The sequence below is a fragment of the Eurosta solidaginis genome, chromosome 2 (assembly GCF_040869045.1).
Source record: "Eurosta solidaginis isolate ZX-2024a chromosome 2, ASM4086904v1, whole genome shotgun sequence".
Taxonomy (NCBI): Eukaryota; Metazoa; Arthropoda; class Insecta; order Diptera; family Tephritidae; genus Eurosta; species Eurosta solidaginis.
Genome location: NC_090320.1, coordinates 224732652 through 224756668, shown reverse-complemented (window position 1 = coordinate 224756668; position 24017 = coordinate 224732652). Strand labels below are relative to the sequence as shown.

General features: G+C 34.6%; 1 protein-coding gene across 2 annotated transcripts in view; it reads right to left on the bottom strand.

Moving 5' to 3' along the window:
- The window catches only part of ham (hamlet), a 204429-nt gene that overhangs the window by 34196 nt on the left and 146216 nt on the right, over nucleotides 1–24017 (bottom strand). For both annotated transcript variants that reach the window (XM_067767134.1, XM_067767135.1), the window contains exon 5: nucleotides 23113–23269. In XM_067767134.1, the coding sequence (XP_067623235.1) occupies nucleotides 23113–23269 (157 nt within the window). The remainder of the gene's footprint in view (nucleotides 1–23112; nucleotides 23270–24017) is intronic.

Sequence of the window (24017 nt, the reverse complement as noted above, 5' to 3'; positions counted from 1 at the left end):
CGTTATTATTTGTATTTGTTTATCTGGCTATTTGCGTGCACATCAAGAATGAGTGAATGCACAAATATCAGATAAAAATGCCAACAAAATGGGATGAATGACGGGTACCCTGTGATAATCAAGCAAATAATAATAGACATAAAAGCAATTCTACTGCGCTACATTGTATGTGCTCGTATCTAGGGCACTTTTCATCTGGGCGGTTTATGTATATAGCATATGAATTTTATATTTTTGACCTCTTTGGGGATGTGCCACTCATTAAGAATTCAGCGAATCAGTTGCTAGCGCATTTATAGTAAATCTCTTTTGTGTTATACAAATGGTGAAAGGACTTGTACGTATGCAAATAGTCAGCGTTTAGGGTGTCCGTTATATTCATCCAATTTATTTTAATTTTTAATAAAGCTTTTCATATACCGAATTCTATTTTTTGTCACGTTTTTTGTTTGAAAGTGAGTATCAAAAAATATTGGCTGATGGCCTCCAGGAAAGGATATCTCCATCTTCAAACTGCATAGAGAATTTGTATATAGCAATTGAAGTTATGTACTGCTGTATTGGAAAAAGGAAAAAGTAAGAAGCATTAAAAGAAGATATTTGCTAGTGTCAACTAGAGAATGTCAAGAGGGCCATTCTGTAGGTTTTTGTAATCAAACGAGCCAAATTGAAAGTCCATGTTTTTCGTTTTTGGTGCAATTGCCGTTTTCGAGACGAAGTCTGGATACTACCACGTTTTGCAACCTTTCTTCTGGGAATCATTTTACGTGCTTCCATAAAGACCACCTTAACTTACTGCTTCTATGTACATTAGGGTGGACCTATAAAAATCGAATGCCCAATTTATTTCCATCCTCTCTCTTCAAACGGTAATATCATGGACAAAGCTTTAATATAAGAGTTTTTGTTGTGTTTAGAGATAGAGCATAGCTCACAAGAATCAATGCTCAGATTTCCGTATGGTGTATCAAAAAAATTAATTTTTTTGTCTATATGTTACCTAAAATTCGTAATCATATGGTTGAAGCTATCGCATATAAATTTTGGGTGCGTACAGTTAATGACTTTCGTACAAGGCCAAAGTTCAGATTTCTCTAAGCAGACTTAATGAATTATAATAATTTATTTAATTGATTGGTTATGTGGATAAAAATATAGTCGAAGGTGTGGCATGTTAATTTTGATCCTGACTGGAAATGGAAAGGTGACATAAGGTCAACGGTTATAGCATCAAGTAACGTCAAAAGGCCATAAAGTCAGTTGAAGTAATGAACTTATGAAATGGCCACAACGTCAAATTTACAATGTCATTGAAATCATGACCATCCTGCTTTTCCGAACAGGTCATGAAGTAAATTTTTTTCCTAAAGTGACCATAAGGTAAATAATTTTATTTTTGATTTAAAGAAAAATAATAAAGTTTACAAACGGCGATGTTTACTATAATATGTTTCTCAATTTCACTTCTTAATCAACTAGCTTGCCGGGAGCTAATTATTGAACTCGAAATCTCAAACATTCATACTTTATACTTTGCAATTGGTCTCTAAGTGTTGCCTTATTGTCGCTATTCTTTTATACACTATTAGGTACATACTAATTCTATATATTTTTATACATTTCATTAAATGAAATGGTATATTAATTTTGTCACAAATCTCAAAATTGTTAGTCCTTAAATGAAAAGAGATAGACCCACCAATAAGTATACCGAAGTGATCAGGATGAAGAGCTGAGTTGGTTTAGCCATATCCGTCTGTCTGTTTGTACGCAAACTAGTCCCTCAATTTTTGAGACATCTTGATAAAATTTTGTGAGCGGGAATACTTAGGTGTCCGATGAGACATTTGTCGGAACCGGTCGGATAGGACCACTATAGCATACATATATCCCCCATACAACGGATTTTTCGGAAAATAGGATTTTTGTCATATCATCCTCAATTTATCAGATTTAAGCTTCAAACTTCACCATATACTTTCGTTTATTGTACACATTATTGTCTGAAAAAATGAATGATATCGGTCGTATATATAGCAGATTTCCCCCACAAACGATTGTTCAGATAAGAATCGTAATTACTTCTCCATTTTAACAACTAGAGGCTTCAAATTTCACCGAATGCTTACGTATAGGCCATTCATTATTGTCTGAAAAAATTGTATAGATCAGTGGTATATAGTAGATATATATCCCATGCAGCCGATTTTTCAGATAAAACACTTTTCTTAATTTCTCCCCCATTTTAGAAGCTATAAGCTTCAAATTTCGTCAAATTCTTACGTATATATCATATATTAATGTCTGAAAAAATCATGGAGATCAGTCGTATATATGGTATCTATCCCATACAACGGATTGTTCAGATAGGAAATTTGTCATAACTTCTACCACATTTCAACAGCCAGAACCTTCAAATTTCACCATATGCATTCGTATATAGCAGATATTGTTATCAGAAAATTTCGATGTGATCGGTCGTATATAGAGCATACGTCCCCTACAACCGATTGTTCAGATAAGAAACTTTTCGAAATTTCTACACCATTTTAAGATCCAGAAGCTTTCGCCAAATACTTACGTATATAGCATATATTGTTGTCTGACAAAATCATAGAGATTGGCGGTATATATAGTATATACCCCATATAAACTGTCATTTCTGCCCACTTTTTAACGGCTTCAAACTTCATCAAATACTTACGTTTACGTCATATATTGTTGAAATAAGTTATTCATGGTGGTAGTTTTTTCACGTAGACCACAAAAAACTTGAAGCATTGCCTCCTCACGCAAAGTACATACCTAATTTTAAACGGTTTTATTTATTTTATATTTATCTTAACAACCGCTTAGATATGTACATCTGTTCTCTGTATATTTCTTATCTTATACAGCCAATTATTTGTATATTTCGAATGGGATAATAATATTGTTCAGCCCCATTAATTAAAGTTATGACAGTTCCGTTCTTTAATCCTCATTGTGTGAAATGAATATAGGTGCGCTCCAAGAGCTTCCGAGAAGCTAGGTGATGAAGAAGTGACATTGATAAACATGCCCTAGTAACCATCGCCAATTAAAAACTTTGTATTTTTTCTATAATATCAATAAAAACAATTGTATAAAGCAATATAGGCATGTCTCGCTAATTAAATACACCTAAATTATTTTTTTTAGCACCTCCATGTATTAAATGTTAATACGGACGATCTTTTTCCTTTAGTTCGGTCCCAATCTAGTTAAAAATCCTTTGTAAAACAAAATCGTGCAATTAAGGACCACCCTGATATACATATGTATATGTGATTCCAATATATCGCCTTAACTTTGAGTTATCAGTTGCGTGTTGTCGCATTTTTCCATTTAATAATGACAGAAAATCATAAATGTGCATTAAGCGACCACACGAAGGGCGAGAACTTACAACACACAAGGATATGCACAAACGTTCGCATATTATAAATACATACATATGTATGTATTTGCATCAGTGATGATAATCATGGTACATTTGTACCTTTTTTGGTACATTTTCGCTTCCCCAAAGTACGTTGGTACTACATTGACATAATCAATAGAATTAAAGCACAGAAAATAATAATTCAAATAACAGGGTCAGAAAATTATAGATCCATGATTGCATTTTGTGAGAAGAATTATTACTCTCTAATAATAGATGAAACGAGTGATATATGTATATCAAAAAACTTGGCAGTTTCGATTCGAATTTTCGATAAAAAGTGCATTGATAGATTTTTAGATTCGATACCTTTGACCGGTAGTAGCACGGAGGGTATTTTTAATGCTATTAACCCATTCAATACCACTTGAAAAAATGATTGGTTTCACTGCCGACAATTGCTCCGTTATGATGGGAGAAAAAAAGCGGGGTGGAAGCAAGGCTGAAAAAAGTTGTTCCAAATCTGCATGTTAATGGATGTGCTTGTCACATTTTAAATTTAGCTTCAATGGCCGCTTGTGATGTATTTCCCAACAAAACTGATAAATATTTAAAAGACGTAAACTATCATTTTTGTAACAGCCCCATCAGGAGGGCAGACTTTCAGAGTTTTTAGAACATTTCGGTACAGAAATGCATGTTATACTAGAGTACGCCCCCACAAGGTGGCTTTCTAGACAAGCAGTCATAGATAGAATACTTGAGCAATGGGATGCCCTCAAGTATTATTTTAATTTTACGTATTTGAAAATAAAAGCACTAATCAAAATATTAATCTTATATCTGAATTTTTTCATAGTCCTATTTATAAAGTATATTTTACATTTCTTTCTTATATTTTAAATGAAATAAATAATATGAATATAGAAATGCAGTCTGGAGATATTCGCATTCCATTTACTTATTGCCAAATTAAAAATTGTATAAAAAAATCTTATTTAGAATCCAGTCCTATTTGGATGTTAAATATTGATTCAGACGAAAATCACTTAACCCCAGATGAAGTTTACTGCGATGTTAATGTGGATATTCTATCAAACAACCTTTTCGAAAAAGACGACGTACACATATTTAAGAGCTCTGCTAAACAATTTTATATACAATTTTGTAGTACTTTATTAAAGAAAGTAAATTTGAATGATAAAACTTTGTTGTGGGCTGCAAAGCTTTCACCAGAAAGTATTTTAAGCGGTGAAACAAATATTATTTTGCTTTTAGTTATGGATTTGTTACCGAAATCTGCATTTGATAAAATAGAGAAAATTAATTCTGAATTTCGAGCTTTAGCAGAGCATGAGAGCCTTAAAAAATTCAAGAATTTAAATATATGCAGCTTTTGAGAAGAACTAAGATAAGTTAAAAATAAATTAAATGCGGAAATGTTTTCCAATATTTATAGAATATTTCAAGACATATTGTCGATTCCACATTCATCCACAAACATAGAAAGGATATTTTCTATACAAAATTTAATTAAAACTAAGTGTAGAAAAAGACTTCAAATAAACAAAGTTTCTAATTTAATAAAAACTATAGACTTGATGAAATCAACTAACAGTAGCTGTCATAATATAGATACGAAAAAAAGTTTTTTGTCAACTAAGGTATTTAAAGAACTCAAACAAGAAGAACTGTTAATGTAGTGATTGAAACATGAGTTATTAGTATAGATGTAGGCGACAATTTGACAACTTTTATACCTGAATCCAAATCTTTTGTACCTAAAATGTTTTTATGAAAATTTTTTTGCATTGAATGCAGCTGTTATTTTTTTAAATATTAATTTTATATTCCTTACTGGTTCTCAATAAAGAAATGTTTTTATATATGTACTTAATTGTACGTCAATCGATAAACTTTTTTTGTTATTTTTACTGGAAAAGTATTTCTTCATAAATCATATTTCCTTGTTATACTACCTTTAATTTATGTTAGAAAGTTTCCTGACTAAAAAGAGTTTTTGGATAATGAAGCAGAATATAGCTCTAGTTTGGTTCCAATTCACATACGAAGACTTTTGGTACATTTTTAGATGATTTGGTACATTTTTTTTTCTCGTTTGGTACAAAATGAAAAATCCATTTATCATCCCTGATTTGCATTAGCTGATGAGTGGCAACAGTAGCGCTTGTATGTGACATTATTGCATGTCCCCAAAGTACCTTTTGTCTGCATGAATCCGCATCTCACCCACACATTTTTTGTTTATATACAAACAAATCAGAGTGCTGAATTTCAATTGTGGTATTGTATGAAGGCTCTAACCAATAATGAAAATTTCCATGTACAATATGTTTGCATGTATGTGTGTAAATATAATATATCAACACTTCAACAATCGACTTTAACTGCAAAGCAAACAAACATAAAAGGAGCCACCACAACAAATGTTGGCGCAAAAGCGTAGAGTGTGAAGTGACACGCGACAAACATACATACATAATCCATTCATGTATTTGGCATTCCAATGAGTATTAAAATTGGAAGACACTCTGGGGTGTCTTCAAGCAAACGCAAACCGTTTATCACATTTCCGTATAAATATTTGCATATATTTTTACAATTCACTTTTGTTTACTAAATTGTTTAGATTTTTGTTGTTAATTCGAAAATTTATTGTTAGCAAATAAAACGATTGGACCATTGTTAATGATCAGAATGAAAATGTTGAAAATGGTTTTGTATTTTTACTCTTCGTATGTATGCAAATATGTTATTAATTTGTCTGCTCGAGCTTATCTTTGAAATGATAATTTGGCGTAATATGGCTCAAAAAAGATCAAGGCCGTTCTTCTCCCCTAATTTGTGGTGTCCTGCGTTTCTTTTTTTCCTTCAAATTGTCAATCCCAGATTGATTGATGATTTATAACGACCCCTCAAGGCTGGTCCGAAGGCTATGAATTTTTGCTAGTAATCTTTTCATAGCAGAAATATCCTCGGAGGGCTGCCAAAACCACTACCGAGAGGCAACCCAGTTTAAAAGAATTTTACATCTAAATTATGCTAGTTGCTCCACCACTAGAGTCGGGTCTTTTGGTACCTGAACTCCACAACGGCCACTATAATTTACTCCACATTACTTGTCGCAAAGCCATAACTGACGAAATTTGCTAATACCTTAGAAGGTGAGTTTTTTTCTACACCTATTTATCCAGAACTATGCTGATATCCGCATAGAGCTCGAACAGATATCAAAACAAGTAAGGAAGGCTAAGTTCGGGTGTAACCGAACATTACATTGAGAGCTATGGAGACAAAATAAGGAAAATCACCATGTAGGAAAATGAACCTAGGTTAACCCTGGAATGTGGTTGTATGACATGTGTATCAAACGGAAGGTATTAAAGAGTATTTTAAGAGAGAGTAGGCCATAGTTCTATGGATGGACGCCATTTAGGGATATCGCCATAAAGGTGGACCAGGGCTGACTCTAGAATTTGTTTGTACGATATGGGTATCAAATGAAAGGTGTTACTGAGCATTTTAAGAGGGAGTGGGCCTTAGGTCTGTCGGTGGACGCCTTTTCGAGATATCGCCATTGAGGTGGACCAGGGGTGACTCTAGATGTGTTTGTACGATATGGGTATCAAATGAAAGGTGGTAATGAGTATTTTAAAAGGGAATGGGCTTTAGTTCTATAGGTGATCCAGAAAATCATCTGTCGGGTACTGCTAATTTATTTATATATGCAATACCACTAACAGTATTCCTGCCAAGATTCCAAGGGCTGTTGAGTTGTAGAACTTTTTCATTTTCACACCCATTTTACAAAGTTTTTTCCTAAGTTATATTTTGTGTCAATAAACCAATCCAGTTACCATGTTTCATCCCTTTTTTCGTATTTGGTATAGAATTATGGCATTTTTTCATTTTTCGTAATTTTCGATATCGATAAAGTGGGCGTGGTTATGGTCGGATTTCGGCCATTTTTCATACCAAGATAAAGTGAGTTCAGATAAGTACGTGGGCTAAGTTTAGTAAAGATATATCGGTTTTTGCTCAAGTTATTGTGTTAACGGCCGAGCGGAAGGACAGACGGTGGACTGTGTATAAAAACTGGGCGTGGCTTCCACCGATTTCGCCCATTTTCACAGTTACCGTCATAGAATCTATGCCCCTACCAAATTTGAGAAGGATTGGTAAATTTTTGTTCGAATTATGGCAATAAAAGTATTCTAAACAAACTAAATGAAAATGATCGGAGCCACGCCCATTTTGAAATTTTCTTTTATTTTTGTATTTTCTTGCATCATATCATTACTGGAGTTGAATTTTGACTTAATTTATTTATATACAGTAAAGATATTAAATTTTTTGTTAAAATTTGAATTTAAAAAATTTTTTTTTTAAAAAGTGGGCGTGTTCTTCATCCAATTTTGCTAATTTATATTTAGCAAATATATAGTAATAGTAGTAACGTTCCTGCCAAATTTCATCATGATATCTTTAACGACTGTCAAATTACAGTTTGCAAAACTTTTAAATTACCTTCTTGTAAAAGTGGGCGGTGCCACGCCCATTGTCCAAAATCTTACTAATTTTCCATTCTGCGTCATAACGCCAACCCATCTACCAACTTTCATCGCTTTAGCCGCCTTTGGCAATGAATTATCGCATTTTTTCGGTTTTTTGAAATTTTCGATATCGAAAAAGTGGGCGTGGTTATAGTCGATATCGTTCATTTTAAATAGCTATCTGAGATGAGTGCCCAGGAATCTACATACCAAATTTCATCAAGCGACCTCAAAATTTACTCAAGTTATCGTGTTAACGGACAGACGGACGGACGGACGGACGGACTGACGGACGGACGGACATGGCTCAATCAAATTTTTTTTCGATACTGATGATTTTGATATATGGAAGTCTATATCTATCTCGATTCCTTTATACCTGTACAACCAACCGTTATCCAATCAAAGTTAATATACTCTGTGAGCTCTGCTCAACTGAGTATAAAAAATGTATTCGTTACACACCGTTGTTATCATAGTATAACGAAGTTTGGGGGAGATTTGCACCTTCTGCTAACGTTCGTATCGCTGAACTGTCGAATAAATAACTCCAACATTCAGTATTGCAAAATGGTCTTTATTTAGACTTTTTTGGCAGTAGTACAATTATACTTCAATATGACGTACTTCACAAAAGCGTGTATGAATCAAACTGTTTACTGATTCCTCAGTTTGCGCTGCTTCCATGCTCTCGGTTATCTCGTTCCCCAATTCTCCTAAGGTCTAGTCGTTTCACGATCATGTGTTCTAGAAAATGTGCATCTCATGCTTGGTTACCCAGTTATATACATGTACATATGTAGTTTATGCTTTTCTTCTAGCCATATGCGTGTGTATGTGTGAGTGACTACTTGTTCTGTAAGCTGATGACTGCATATGTGTATGTGAGATATTCTTCATCGCCTTCTATGTACGTAAGTGTTGCTTGCCTTAATGTGTACATGTACATAGGAGTGGCAGCTTGCTGTTTATGTTGTTGTGATTATTTACTAACAGCATAGTGATGTTTATATTCGCCACAATAGGAGGAACCATAAATATCTCGGAAAATGTTTTCTACTGAAAGAGCCAACCCGTTTGCATAAAGCTATTGAATGATACACAATATTTGAAATTACTTATTTGACATTTCAGTAACACGAGCAGATAACAAATAAGCAAGGGTTTATCGAATTCTTCACAGTTGGTGTCAGAAAAGGAATTATTTTGAACTACCGTACTACTCTGTACTGATTCAGGTTCCAGTACTTGTCTGTAGTAGTTCAGGTGGCATTTTAACTGGAAGATCAGAAAACTAGCATCACAGCTGGAAACTAAGTATGCGAAAACAATATCATTTAAAGAAGTTTTTGGTAACCGGCAAGATAAATACAGGCCAAGAAATCGTATCAAGGAGTTACAGCTAAATGAACCACTACTTTCATCGTCTGTGCTAAAGATGGAATCCTGAAATTCAATTTCCTTAAAGGTTGTAAAGCTACAGCTCAGTAGGCTCGCAGAGGACAAACTCGATACACTATTCGTAGCACTGCAGAAATTGACAGCCGAAATCTCACAGCCAATTCCCAACGGAGAACGAAACAGTTTTAAATCATTAAGGGTTGGTGTGGAAAAACGGAGAAACACAAAAACAAAAACAGCAAGCGGCCACACTTATGTACAAGGCAACGAAGAATATTCCACACACATAACCAGCAGCTTGAAGTGAAGAGATATCTCACATACACACATGTAATCATCAGCTATGAGCAGAAGTTCTTAATCACACATACACACGCGTATAGCTAAATAACTAAGTATGCAACTGTTCCATGTTCGTTAAAATTCTAGACCTTAGGAGAAATATGCGAACGAGGCAACAGAGAGTATAAAAACAGCGCAAGTTGAGGAATAACTAATCAGTTTTGATTTAAACACGCTATTAGTTTTGAAGTATAAATGTGAAGTATTATTCCCAAAATAGTCTAAATAAAGAACATTTTGCAATACTGAATATTGAAGTTATTTACTCGACAGTTCAGCGATTGGAACGTTAGCAGAAGGTGCATAATTATCGGGAAATCCCCAAAACTCGTTACAATAGTATACATATAATTATTATCCCTTCAAAAACCAATAGCAAATCTACGTCGTAATTGAGTGATTGAGTGCGCTTTTGATTATTCGTAATACACAAATCGTTAATGAAGTGATAATAAAATTGTCAAAATTGAAAGCTTCTTTTATATGAAATTAGCTGCTCGTTAACAGCAAAAATATATATGCAAGTATAATATTATTTTGACAATAAAGTACAACCCCTTTTCTATTTTTAATTACAAGGGCAAATCAATTATAACATTACCATAATCAAAATGGACTTGACTTGGACTTATTAGCAAGTGATTTACACATTCCAGCATAGTTAATCAAAAAATTGTGGGGTGTAATTAAGATTTGAAGGACTAAGTATGTGTCCTTATGTAAGTAGTTAGATACTTATGTAAATACGTAGTTGGGATGGTGTAAAATGATTAGTAAATTGATGTAGAAAGTATGTGATTTTTTGACAATCACCATTGCCGTCTTGATTAGGCGGGACTTCTACGTTCCTTGCAAGATCAAACTTAGTTGGCTATGTGTAATACGAAAAGAAACTAATTTCTTAGTCCATTATGGAGTGTGAGTGCTGTACTTGGTTATATGTTTCAACTATCAAAATGTGGTACTGATGAAGCAATTAATGAAATACAGTTAATTGTAAGTTATAGAAAATTAACATAGTGGTATAAAAGAAAATTATATTTTAGTATTAGCAATGCAATATTTTAATGGAGCCAAACTGTTGTATAATTTTAATTGTAGGCGAGGTAATTATAATTTTCTTTGCTTTTGTTTTCACCTGAAAACCCACAGAAGGATGGGGAATGGAAGAAAATTAATTAACTGTATTTAATTAGCGAGACATGCTCATGTTGCTTTATACAATTGTTTTTATACTCAGTTGAGCAGAACTCACAAATTATATTAACTTTGATTGGATAACGGTTGGTTGTACATGTATAAAGGAATCGAGATAGATATAGACTTCCATATGTCAAAATCATCAGTATCGAAAAAAAATGTTATTGAGCCATGTCCGTCCGTCCGTCCGTCCGTCCGTCTGTCCGTTAACACGATAACTTGAGTAGTTTTGAGGTATCTTGATGAAATTTGGTATGTAGGTTCCTGGGCACTCGTCTCAGATCGCTATTTAAAATGAACGATATCGGACTATAACCACGCCCACTTTTTCGATATCGAAAATTTCGAAAAACCGAAAAAATGCGATAATTCATTTCCAAAGGCGGTTAAAGCGATGAAACTTGGTAGATGGGTTGGCGTTATGACGCAGAATAGAAAATTAGTAAGATTTTGGACAATGGGCGTGGCACCGCCCACTTTTACAAGAAGGTAATTTAAAAGTTTTGCAAGCTGTAATTTGACAGTCGTTAAAGATATCATGATTAAATTTAGCAGGAACGTTACTCCTGTTACTGTATGTATGCCTAATAAAAATGATACACAATATTTGAAATTACTTATTTGACATTTCAGTAACACGAGCAGATAACAAATAAGCAAGGGTTTATCGAATTCTTCACAGTTGGTGTCAGAAAAGGAATTATTTTGAACTACCGTACTACTCTGTACTGATTCAGGTTCCAGTACTTGTCTGTAGTAGTTCAGGTGGCATTTTAACTGGAAGATCAGAAAACTAGCATCACAGCTGGAAACTAAGTATGCGAAAACAATATCATTTAAAGAAGTTTTTGGTAACCGGCAAGATAAATACAGGCCAAGAAATCGTATCAAGGAGTTACAGCTAAATGAACCACTACTTTCATCGTCTGTGCTAAAGATGGAATCCTGAAATTCAATTTCCTTAAAGGTTGTAAAGCTACAGCTCAGTAGGCTCGCAGAGGACAAACTCGATACACTATTCGTAGCACTGCAGAAATTGACAGCCGAAATCTCACAGCCAATTCCCAACGGAGAACGAAACAGTTTTAAATCATTAAGGGTTGGTGTGGAAAAACGGAGAAACACAAAAACAAAAACAGCAAGCGGCCACACTTATGTACAAGGCAACGAAGAATATTCCACACACATAACCAGCAGCTTGAAGTGAAGAGATATCTCACATACACACATGTAATCATCAGCTATGAGCAGAAGTTCTTAATCACACATACACACGCGTATAGCTAAATAACTAAGTATGCAACTGTTCCATGTTCGTTAAAATTCTAGACCTTAGGAGAAATATGCGAACGAGGCAACAGAGAGTATAAAAACAGCGCAAGTTGAGGAATAACTAATCAGTTTTGATTTAAACACGCTATTAGTTTTGAAGTATAAATGTGAAGTATTATTCCCAAAATAGTCTAAATAAAGAACATTTTGCAATACTGAATATTGAAGTTATTTACTCGACAGTTCAGCGATTGGAACGTTAGCAGAAGGTGCATAATTATCGGGAAATCCCCAAAACTCGTTACAATAGTATACATATAATTATTATCCCTTCAAAAACCCATAGCAAATCTACGTCGTAATTGAGTGATTGAGTGCGCTTTTGATTATTCGTAATACACAAATCGTTAATGAAGTGATAATAAAATTGTCAAAATTGAAAGCTTCTTTTATATGAAATTAGCTGCTCGTTAACAGCAAAAATATATATGCAAGTATAATATTATTTTGACAATAAAGTACAACCCCTTTTCTATTTTTAATTACAAGGGCAAATCAATTATAACATTACCATAATCAAAATGGACTTGACTTGGACTTATTAGCAAGTGATTTACACATTCCAGCATAGTTAATCAAAAAATTGTGGGGTGTAATTAAGATTTGAAGGACTAAGTATGTGTCCTTATGTAAGTAGTTAGATACTTATGTAAATACGTAGTTGGGATGGTGTAAAATGATTAGTAAATTGATGTAGAAAGTATGTGATTTTTTGACAATCACCATTGCCGTCTTGATTAGGCGGGACTTCTACGTTCCTTGCAAGATCAAACTTAGTTGGCTATGTGTAATACGAAAAGAAACTAATTTCTTAGTCCATTATGGAGTGTGAGTGCTGTACTTGGTTATATGTTTCAACTATCAAAATGTGGTACTGATGAAGCAATTAATGAAATACAGTTAATTGTAAGTTATAGAAAATTAACATAGTGGTATAAAAGAAAATTATATTTTAGTATTAGCAATGCAATATTTTAATGGAGCCAAACTGTTGTATAATTTTAATTGTAGGCGAGGTAATTATAATTTTCTTTGCTTTTGTTTTCACCTGAAAACCCACAGAAGGATGGGGAATGGAAGAAAATTAATTAACTGTATTTAATTAGCGAGACATGCTCATGTTGCTTTATACAATTGTTTTTATACTCAGTTGAGCAGAACTCACAAATTATATTAACTTTGATTGGATAACGGTTGGTTGTACATGTATAAAGGAATCGAGATAGATATAGACTTCCATATGTCAAAATCATCAGTATCGAAAAAAAATGTTATTGAGCCATGTCCGTCCGTCCGTCCGTCCGTCCGTCTGTCCGTTAACACGATAACTTGAGTAGTTTTGAGGTATCTTGATGAAATTTGGTATGTAGGTTCCTGGGCACTCGTCTCAGATCGCTATTTAAAATGAACGATATCGGACTATAACCACGCCCACTTTTTCGATATCGAAAATTTCGAAAAACCGAAAAAATGCGATAATTCATTTCCAAAGGCGGTTAAAGCGATGAAACTTGGTAGATGGGTTGGCGTTATGACGCAGAATAGAAAATTAGTAAGATTTTGGACAATGGGCGTGGCACCGCCCACTTTTACAAGAAGGTAATTTAAAAGTTTTGCAAGCTGTAATTTGACAGTCGTTAAAGATATCATGATTAAATTTAGCAGGAACGTTACTCCTGTTACTGTATGTATGCCTAATAAAAATTAGCGAAATCGGAGAACGACCACGCCCACTTTAAAAATAAAATTTTTTTTAAGTCAAATTTTAACAAAAAATTTAATATGTTTACAGTGTATCAGTAAATTATGTCAACATTCGACTCCAGTAATGATATTGTGCATTAAAGTACAAGAATAAAAGAAAATTTCAAAATGGGCGTGGCTCCGCCCTTTTTCATTTAATTTGTATAGGATAATTTTTATGCCATAAGTCGAACAAAAATTAGCAATCGTTGTGAAATTTGGTATGGGGTTAGATTATAGGACGATAACTGTTTTCTGTGAAAAAGGGCGAAATCGGTTGAAGCCAAGCCCAGTTTTTATACACAGTCGACCGTCTGTCCGTCCGCTCGGCCATTAACACGATAACTTGAGCAAAAATCGATATATCTTTACTAAACTCAGTTCACGTACTTATCGAAATCCGATTATGACCACGCCCACTTTTTCGATATCGAATGTTACGAAAAATGAAACAAATGCCATAATTCTATACCAAATACGAAAAAAGGGATGGAACATGGTAATTGGATTGGTTTATTGACGCAAAATATAACTTTAGAAAAAAACTTTGCAAAATGGGTGTGACACCTACCTTATTAAGTAGAAGAAAATGAAAAAGTTCTGCAGGGCGAAATCAAAAGCCCTTGGAATCTTGGCAGGAATGCTGTTCGTGGTATGACATTTATAAATATATTAGCGGTATCCGACAGAAGATGTTCTGGGTCACCCTGGTCCACATTTGGTCGATATCTCGAAAACGCCTTCACATATACAACTAAGGGCCACTCCCTTTTAAATCCCTCATTAATACCTTTAATTTGACACCCAGAGTAGCCTCTGGTCCACCTTTATCCCGATATTGCGTCCACCTATAGAAATATGGCCCACTCCCTTTTAAAGTACTCTTTAATACCTTCCATTTCAAACCCATGCCGTACAAACACATTCCAGGGTTACCCTAGGTTCATTTTGCTAAATGGTGATTTTCCCTCATTTTGTCTCCAAAGCTTCACCTGAGTATGTAATGTTCGGATACACCCGAACTTAGCCTTCCTTACTTGTTGTTATTGATATTAGAGAAAAATTACAAACGGCGATGGTTCCTGGAACATGTTTCCAATTGCGAAGCGAGCAGCGAGACATTCAAATGGCTGAGTGAATAAAATATGAATGTTGGAGATTTGGAGTTCAATATTTATGAAGAAGTAAAACATAGTAATCATCGCCGTTTGTAAACTTTGTAATTATACCCAGCTGTAATTGTACACAGGGTATTAAAGCTTTGTTTGGATAACGGTTGGTTGTACAGGTATAAAGGAACGAGGAATCGTGATAGATATAGACTTCCACATATCAATATCACCAGTACCAAAAAAAAAGGTTTGACTAAGCCATGTCCGTCCGTCCGTTAACACGATAACTTGAGCAAATATTGAGAGATCTACACCAAATTTGGTATACCCAGAATAGATTGGTATTGAAAATGAGCGAAATTGCATGATAACCACGCCCACTCTTTATATATAACATTTTGGAAAACAGAAAAAACACCTAGAATGTTGAAAAATGACGTGTGGACTGATATTGAGACTTTTTATAAACATTTTAAAATGGGCGTGGCATCACCCACTTGTGATAAAATCAATTTTACAAATATTATTAATCATATGTAAATCAAAAAGCGTTAAACATATCGTAACAAAATTCGGCAGGGAGGCTGCCTTTGCTATAAGGAATGCTTTGAAGAAAAATTAACCAAATCGGTTAAGAGCCACCCCCACTTTTATATAAAAGATTTTTCAGAGGGTCGTGAACGAATAAAATAAGATATATCTTTGCAAAAAAGAGCATTATATCAATGGTATTTAATTTCTCGAGTGGATTCATAACAATAAATACGAAAAACTTCAAATTAAAAAAATGGGCGTATCACCGCCCCTTTTATGACTAAGCAATTTTCTATGTTAAAAAAAAATTAGTTCAAAATAGAACCATATGTATGTATATGTATTATTGAGCAGCCTTGTATGTAACATTATTAAGCACACAAAACAAAGAACAACAGCATTTCAAGTGTACAGCTGGGTATGTAATGTTCGGTTTCACCCGAACTTAGACTTCCTTACTTGTTTTTCACCAATATCAATGCAAACCAATCTCCGAAGAATTTCGAAAATTCGAGAAAATTTCGAACGCTTATTTCAATTAAAGTTATGGGTCTCTCAATGTTCGGTCTGATTTTTGAAAATTTTTTTACGAAGGGTGTTTTATATATTCATCCATATGAAGGTCACATAACTTTAATTTTTATATTGAAGAAAATCAAATTGACAAAAATTAATATGAACTTTAGAAAACTCAAGGTAAATTCATTTAGAACTTTTTGACGAAAACAGAAATGTGTCTAATGAAGTCTAATTGCTTGTATACATTACGATTAACCTTAACATATTGGTTGAATTGAAGAGTGAGAAGTGCTTAACTTTCTCGTAGGCTAAGTTACTCGAAAACATTCCAAATCCTATATCAATATACTCCAACACTGATGCTGAAGAGGGAGCAGCGCATCGTCCTTATTCACCTTGCGGATTTTTTCTAGGTATTCCACCCCGGAGCTTAGCGGATCTATATCCGGCAAAGGACCACAAACATCGATGGCACACCTCAAAATACTTGGGGAATGTCCTTATCGCTGCAACAACAACTACAACATTCACACCTTATCATTTTGATCATGAAACTATCATCTACTAGACATCTCCCCGCAGAATATGAATCTGGCGTTATCTTCCTTTGGTTACTCCAAAAGAGTCGAAGTATCGATGCTGCCTTCCTTGGCTTATTAACCAATTCATTAATACTCCCCGTTGTTGGCATATTAATATTTCTAGTCACAACTTTATGTTAAAGCAATATAAATATAAATTAATTTCGGTAGGAAGCTTACATATCGATACAATTGAAAAACACTCGCGATATTGGAAAAGCTTTCAACATCCTATTTGTGCTGTAGCATTCATTCATTCACTCATTCATTCAGTCATTCATTCGTTTGTACATATATATATTTTGGCTCGTTTTAGTATGCCTTGAGATACATTGACTCTTACATACATATTCATTCATTTGTACATACATATATTCAGACACGCGCTACGACAGTCTCGTAACTTGAGGCTTATTCTATTTCAATTTAAAGCTGACTAATTGCTCACCACAAGCCTTTACTTGCATACAAATTATTCACACGAATTATTTATGCTTACTTTGCATTTCCCACAACTTATTCCGTTCTTGCTTAAATTTCAGTTCCCAGTGAACTGAACATATATGTATAAAGTACACCTAGTTCGTAAGTATTAGTGTAAGTAAGTATATTAGTATATAGAAATTTTGTATAAAAGAAACAACAATTTTTGTTGTTATATCGGCCTACTGATTTTAAGATCGCGGGTTCGAATCGAGCTCAAGGCCTAACAATAATTTTTTTTATCATTATTATTGTTATGATAAATTTTTTCTTAATTGAAAAAATGTTTAAATTAGAATAGAAGAAAGAAAAAATTTAGACAACTGCCAAAGCTCGTTGTATAGATCCATTTCGGGAACTGCTAAATTCCTTCATCGGCAACGTTTAGGCGCCGCTGCTATAACCATTCAGCCATCACAGCGGTTTTTTGTTTGTCTTCATTAATCCTACTTCTATTCTGGTTCGTGCCAATTGATATTCACAACACTGCGACATCTGTTGCAGAATGGCTGTGAAAATTGGACTTGTTTGTTGGCAATTCTGCCATAGTGTCATATTTTATTGACACTTTTTCCCCGTGCTCTGGGATGTATTAACAATTTTTGTTGTTATATCGGCCTACTGATTTTAAGATCGCGGGTTCGAATCGAGCTCAAGGCCTAACAATAATTTTTTTTTATCATTATTATTGTTATGATAAATTTTTTCTTAATTGAAAAAATTTTTAAATTAGAATAGAAGAAAGAAAAAATTTAGACAACTGCCAAAGCTCGTTGTATAGATCCATTTCGGGAACTGCTAAATTCCTTCATCGGCAACGTTTAGGCGCCGCTGCTATAACCATTCAGCCATCACAGCGGTTTTTTGTTTGTCTTCATTAATCCTACTTCTATTCTGGTTCGTGCCAATTGATATTCACAACACTGCGACATCTGTTGCAGAATGGCTGTGAAAATTGGACTTGTTTGTTGGCAATTCTGCCATAGTGTCATATTTTATTGACACTTTTTCCCCGTGCTCTGGGATGTATTAACAATTTTTGTTGTTATATCGGCCTACTGATTTTAAGATCGCGGGTTCGAATCGAGCTCAAGGCCTAACAATAATTTTTTTTTATCATTATTATTGTTATGATAAATTTTTTCTTAATTGAAAAAATTTTTAAATTAGAATAGAAGAAAGAAAAAATTTAGACAACTGCCAAAGCTCGTTGTATAGATCCATTTCGGGAACTGCTAAATTCCTTCATCGGCAACGTTTAGGCGCCGCTGCTATAACCATTCAGCCATCACAGCGGTTTTTTGTTTGTCTTCATTAATCCTACTTCTATTCTGGTTCGTGCCAATTGATATTCACAACACTGCGACATCTGTTGCAGAATGGCTGTGAAAATTGGACTTGTTTGTTGGCAATTCTGCCATAGTGTCATATTTTATTGACACTTTTTCCCCGTGCTCTGGGATGTATTAACAATTTTTGTTGTTATATCGGCCTACTGATTTTAAGATCGCGGGTTCGAATCGAGCTCAAGGCCTAACAATAATTTTTTTTATCATTATTATTGTTATGATAAATTTTTTCTTAATTGAAAAAATTTTTAAATTAGAATAGAAGAAAGAAAAAATTTAGACAACTGCCAAAGCTCGTTGTATAGATCCATTTCGGGAACTGCTAAATTCCTTCATCGGCAACGTTTAGGCACCGCTGCTATAACCATTCAGCCATCACAGCGGTTTTTTGTTTGTCTTCATTAATCCTACTTCTATTCTGGTTCGTGCCAATTGATATTCACAACACTGCGACATCTGTTGCAGAATGGCTGTGAAAATTGGACTTGTTTGTTGGCAATTCTGCCATAGTGTCATATTTTATTGACACTTTTTCCCCGTGCTCTGGGATGTATTAACAATTTTTGTTGTTATATCGGCCTACTGATTTTAAGATCGCGGGTTCGAATCGAGCTCAAGGCCTAACAATAATTTTTTTTATCATTATTATTGTTATGATAAATTTTTTCTTAATTGAAAAAATGTTTAAATTAGAATAGAAGAAAGAAAAAATTTAGACAACTGCCAAAGCTCGTTGTATAGATCCATTTCGGGAACTGCTAAATTCCTTCATCGGCAACGTTTAGGCGCCGCTGCTATAACCATTCAGCCATCACAGCGGTTTTTTGTTTGTCTTCATTAATCCTACTTCTATTCTGGTTCGTGCCAATTGATATTCACAACACTGCGACATCTGTTGCAGAATGGCTGTGAAAATTGGACTTGTTTGTTGGCAATTCTGCCATAGTGTCATATTTTATTGACACTTTTTCCCCGTGCTCTGGGATGTATTAACAATTTTTGTTGTTATATCGGCCTACTGATTTTAAGATCGCGGGTTCGAATCGAGCTCAAGGCCTAACAATAATTTTTTTTATCATTATTATTGTTATGATAAATTTTTTCTTAATTGAAAAAATTTTTAAATTAGAATAGAAGAAAGAAAAAATTTAGACAACTGCCAAAGCTCGTTGTATAGATCCATTTCGGGAACTGCTAAATTCCTTCATCGGCAACGTTTAGGCGCCGCTGCTATAACCATTCAGCCATCACAGCGGTTTTTTGTTTGTCTTCATTAATCCTACTTCTATTCTGGTTCGTGCCAATTGATATTCACAACACTGCGACATCTGTTGCAGAATGGCTGTGAAAATTGGACTTGTTTGTTGGCAATTCTGCCATAGTGTCATATTTTATTGACACTTTTTCCACGTGCTCTGGGATGTATTAACAATTTTTGTTGTTATATCGGCCTACTGATTTTAAGATCGCGGGTTCGAATCGAGCTCAAGGCCTAACAATAATTTTTTTTATCATTATTATTGTTATGATAAATTTTTTCTTAATTGAAAAAATTTTTAAATTAGAATAGAAGAAAGAAAAAATTTAGACAACTGCCAAAGCTCGTTGTATAGATCCATTTCGGGAACTGCTAAATTCCTTCATCGGCAACGTTTAGGCGCCGCTGCTATAACCATTCAGCCATCACAGCGGTTTTTTGTTTGTCTTCATTAATCCTACTTCTATTCTGGTTCGTTAAATTGTTAATACATCCCAGAGCACGGGGAAAAAGTGTCAATAAAATATGACACTATGGCAGAATTGCCAACAAACAAGTCCAATTTTCACAGCCATTCTGCAACAGATGTCGCAGTGTTGTGAATATCAATTGGCACGAACCAGAATAGAAGTAGGATTAATGAAGACAAACAAAAAACCGCTGTGATGGCTGAATGGTTATAGCAGCGGCGCCTAAACGTTGCCGATGAAGGAATTTAGCAGTTCCCGAAATGGATCTATACAACGAGCTTTGGCAGTTGTCTAAAAAAAATTTTTTCTTTCTTCTATTCTAATTTAAAAATTTTTTCAATTAAGAAAAAATTTATCATAACAATAATAATGATAAAAAAAATTATTGTTAGGCCTTGAGCTCGATTCGAACCCGCGATCTTAAAATCAGTAGGCCGATATAACAACAAAAATTGTTAATACATCCCAGAGCACGGGGAAAAAGTGTCAATAAAATATGACACTATGGCAGAATTGCCAACAAACAAGTCCAATTTTCACAGCCATTCTGCAACAGATGTCGCAGTGTTGTGAATATCAATTGGCACGAACCAGAATAGAAGTAGGATTAATGAAGACAAACAAAAAACCGCTGTGATGGCTGAATGGTTATAGCAGCGGCGCCTAAACGTTGCCGATGAAGGAATTTAGCAGTTCCCGAAATGGATCTATACAACGAGCTTTGGCAGTTGTCTAAATTTTTTCTTTCTTCTATTCTAATTTAAAAATTTTTTCAATTAAGAAAAAATTTATCATAACAATAATAATGATAAAAAAAATTATTGTTAGGCCTTGAGCTCGATTCGAACCCGCGATCTTAAAATCAGTAGGCCGATATAACAACAAAAATTGTTAATACATCCCAGAGCACGGGGAAAAAGTGTCAATAAAATATGACACTATGGCAGAATTGCCAACAAACAAGTCCAATTTTCACAGCCATTCTGCAACAGATGTCGCAGTGTTGTGAATATCAATTGGCACGAACCAGAATAGAAGTAGGATTAATGAAGACAAACAAAAAACCGCTGTGATGGCTGAATGGTTATAGCAGCGGCGCCTAAACGTTGCCGATGAAGGAATTTAGCAGTTCCCGAAATGGATCTATACAACGAGCTTTGGCAGTTGTCTAAATTTTTTCTTTCTTCTATTCTAATTTAAAAATTTTTTCAATTAAGAAAAAATTTATCATAACAATAATAATGATAAAAAAAATTATTGTTAGGCCTTGAGCTCGATTCGAACCCGCGATCTTAAAATCAGTAGGCCGATATAACAACAAAAATTGTTAATACATCCCAGAGCACGGGGAAAAAGTGTCAATAAAATATGACACTATGACAGAATTGCCAACAAACAAGTCCAATTTTCACAGCCATTCTGCAACAGATGTCGCAGTGTTGTGAATATCAATTGGCACGAACCAGAATAGAAGTAGGATTAATGAAGACAAACAAAAAACCGCTGTGATGGCTGAATGGTTATAGCAGCGGCGCCTAAACGTTGCCGATGAAGGAATTTAGCAGTTCCCGAAATGGATCTATACAACGAGCTTTGGCAGTTGTCTAAATTTTTTCTTTCTTCTATTCTAATTTAAAAATTTTTTCAATTAAGAAAAAATTTATCATAACAATAATAATGATAAAAAAAAAATTATTGTTAGGCCTTGAGCTCGATTCGAACCCGCGATCTTAAAATCAGTAGGCCGATATAACAACAAAAATTGTTAATACATCCCAGAGCACGGGGAAAAAGTGTCAATAAAATATGACACTATGGCAGAATTGCCAACAAACAAGTCCAATTTTCACAGCCATTCTGCAACAGATGTCGCAGTGTTGTGAATATCAATTGGCACGAACCAGAATAGAAGTAGGATTAATGAAGACAAACAAAAAACCGCTGTGATGGCTGAATGGTTATAGCAGCGGCGCCTAAACGTTGCCGATGAAGGAATTTAGCAGTTCCCGAAATGGATCTATACAACGAGCTTTGGCAGTTGTCTAAATTTTTTCTTTCTTCTATTCTAATTTAAAAATTTTTTCAATTAAGAAAAAATTTATCATAACAATAATAATGATAAAAAAAATTATTGTTAGGCCTTGAGCTCGATTCGAACCCGCGATCTTAAAATCAGTAGGCCGATATAACAACAAAAATTGTTAATACATCCCAGAGCACGGGGAAAAAGTGTCAATAAAATATGACACTATGGCAGAATTGCCAACAAACAAGTCCAATTTTCACAGCCATTCTGCAACAGATGTCGCAGTGTTGTGAATATCAATTGGCACGAACCAGAATAGAAGTAGGATTAATGAAGACAAACAAAAAACCGCTGTGATGGCTGAATGGTTATAGCAGCGGCGCCTAAACGTTGCCGATGAAGGAATTTAGCAGTTCCCGAAATGGATCTATACAACGAGCTTTGGCAGTTGTCTAAATTTTTTCTTTCTTCTATTCTAATTTAAAAATTTTTTCAATTAAGAAAAAATTTATCATAACAATAATAATGATAAAAAAATTATTGTTAGGCCTTGAGCTCGATTCGAACCCGCGATCTTAAAAGAAACAACTTTAAAATTTTTTTTTTCGGCAATTCAGTTTTTGATAACACAACTGATTGTTCTAATTATTATAGTGCTCATAACATACATTCCTTGAGCTTTCTGTCTACTACTCAAAACAATGTCAGTCTACGTTTTGCCGACCCGCTGTTGTGACCCCAAATACATAAGTACTTACAACTACATATTTAGATATTAAACTTACATTTCCAAATCCTGAAAGGTTTTATCACAAACTTCACAACGTATATCAAAACCGTTTTCGTCGTCGGTTAAATCAATGCCATCCGTTTGTTCGCTGAAAGAGCGGTCCTTATTGTATTCGTCGTCGCCAGTAGTGTTTCCACCACTATAGAGAGATCCTGCAAAGATAATGAAAAACAGAAACAAATTCGTTGAAAACTATGGGTTTTTGAGTTTTTTTTTAATAAACAACAAAAAAGCATATTACTAAAATACTCATAAAATATGTTTTTATATTTCAAGTGCAATGCAGTGGTGCAGTTGCAGTTGTCCATTGTCCATCGGCAGTAAGTAGTAGGGCTGCTTGCATTTTGCTTTTGAGACAAGTGATTTATGAGCTCAACTGCTGTTGCAATACACGTAACTACCCGCGCTTAAGTTGCTGCTATCCTCACTACAACTGCAGCATCTTTACAAACAACAACAACACTAACAACATTACAGCTCCAGTTGCAATTGTGGCGGCATTATTTCGTGTGCGGCATTCATGCTGCTGCTGCTGCTGCCGGCAAGATCACTATTGGCAACCACAACCGCAAGGAAATTACCAGTTGCAGCTGTAATTTGGGGCTCATCAAAGGTCAATTGCCCAGCGTGGAGGACGCCCACTGACGAAGGTGGCGTGAAAAAAGGTAACAAATGAATGGCTACCAGCTTCAACCCGTCAGCTAACAACACAGCTACCAGCGGGCCAGTTATTGTCCATTGCTATCAAATCTAACACTATCATACAATACATACATATATATGTAAGTAAACGTGTATGTTTTAAACAACAATAAAGCTTAAGACGTGGGTGAGCGCGGGAGTGCAAGCGCGGTTGTTTTGGATCAGTGTTTTGGCGCTTATTTAGTGCTAAGCTTATAC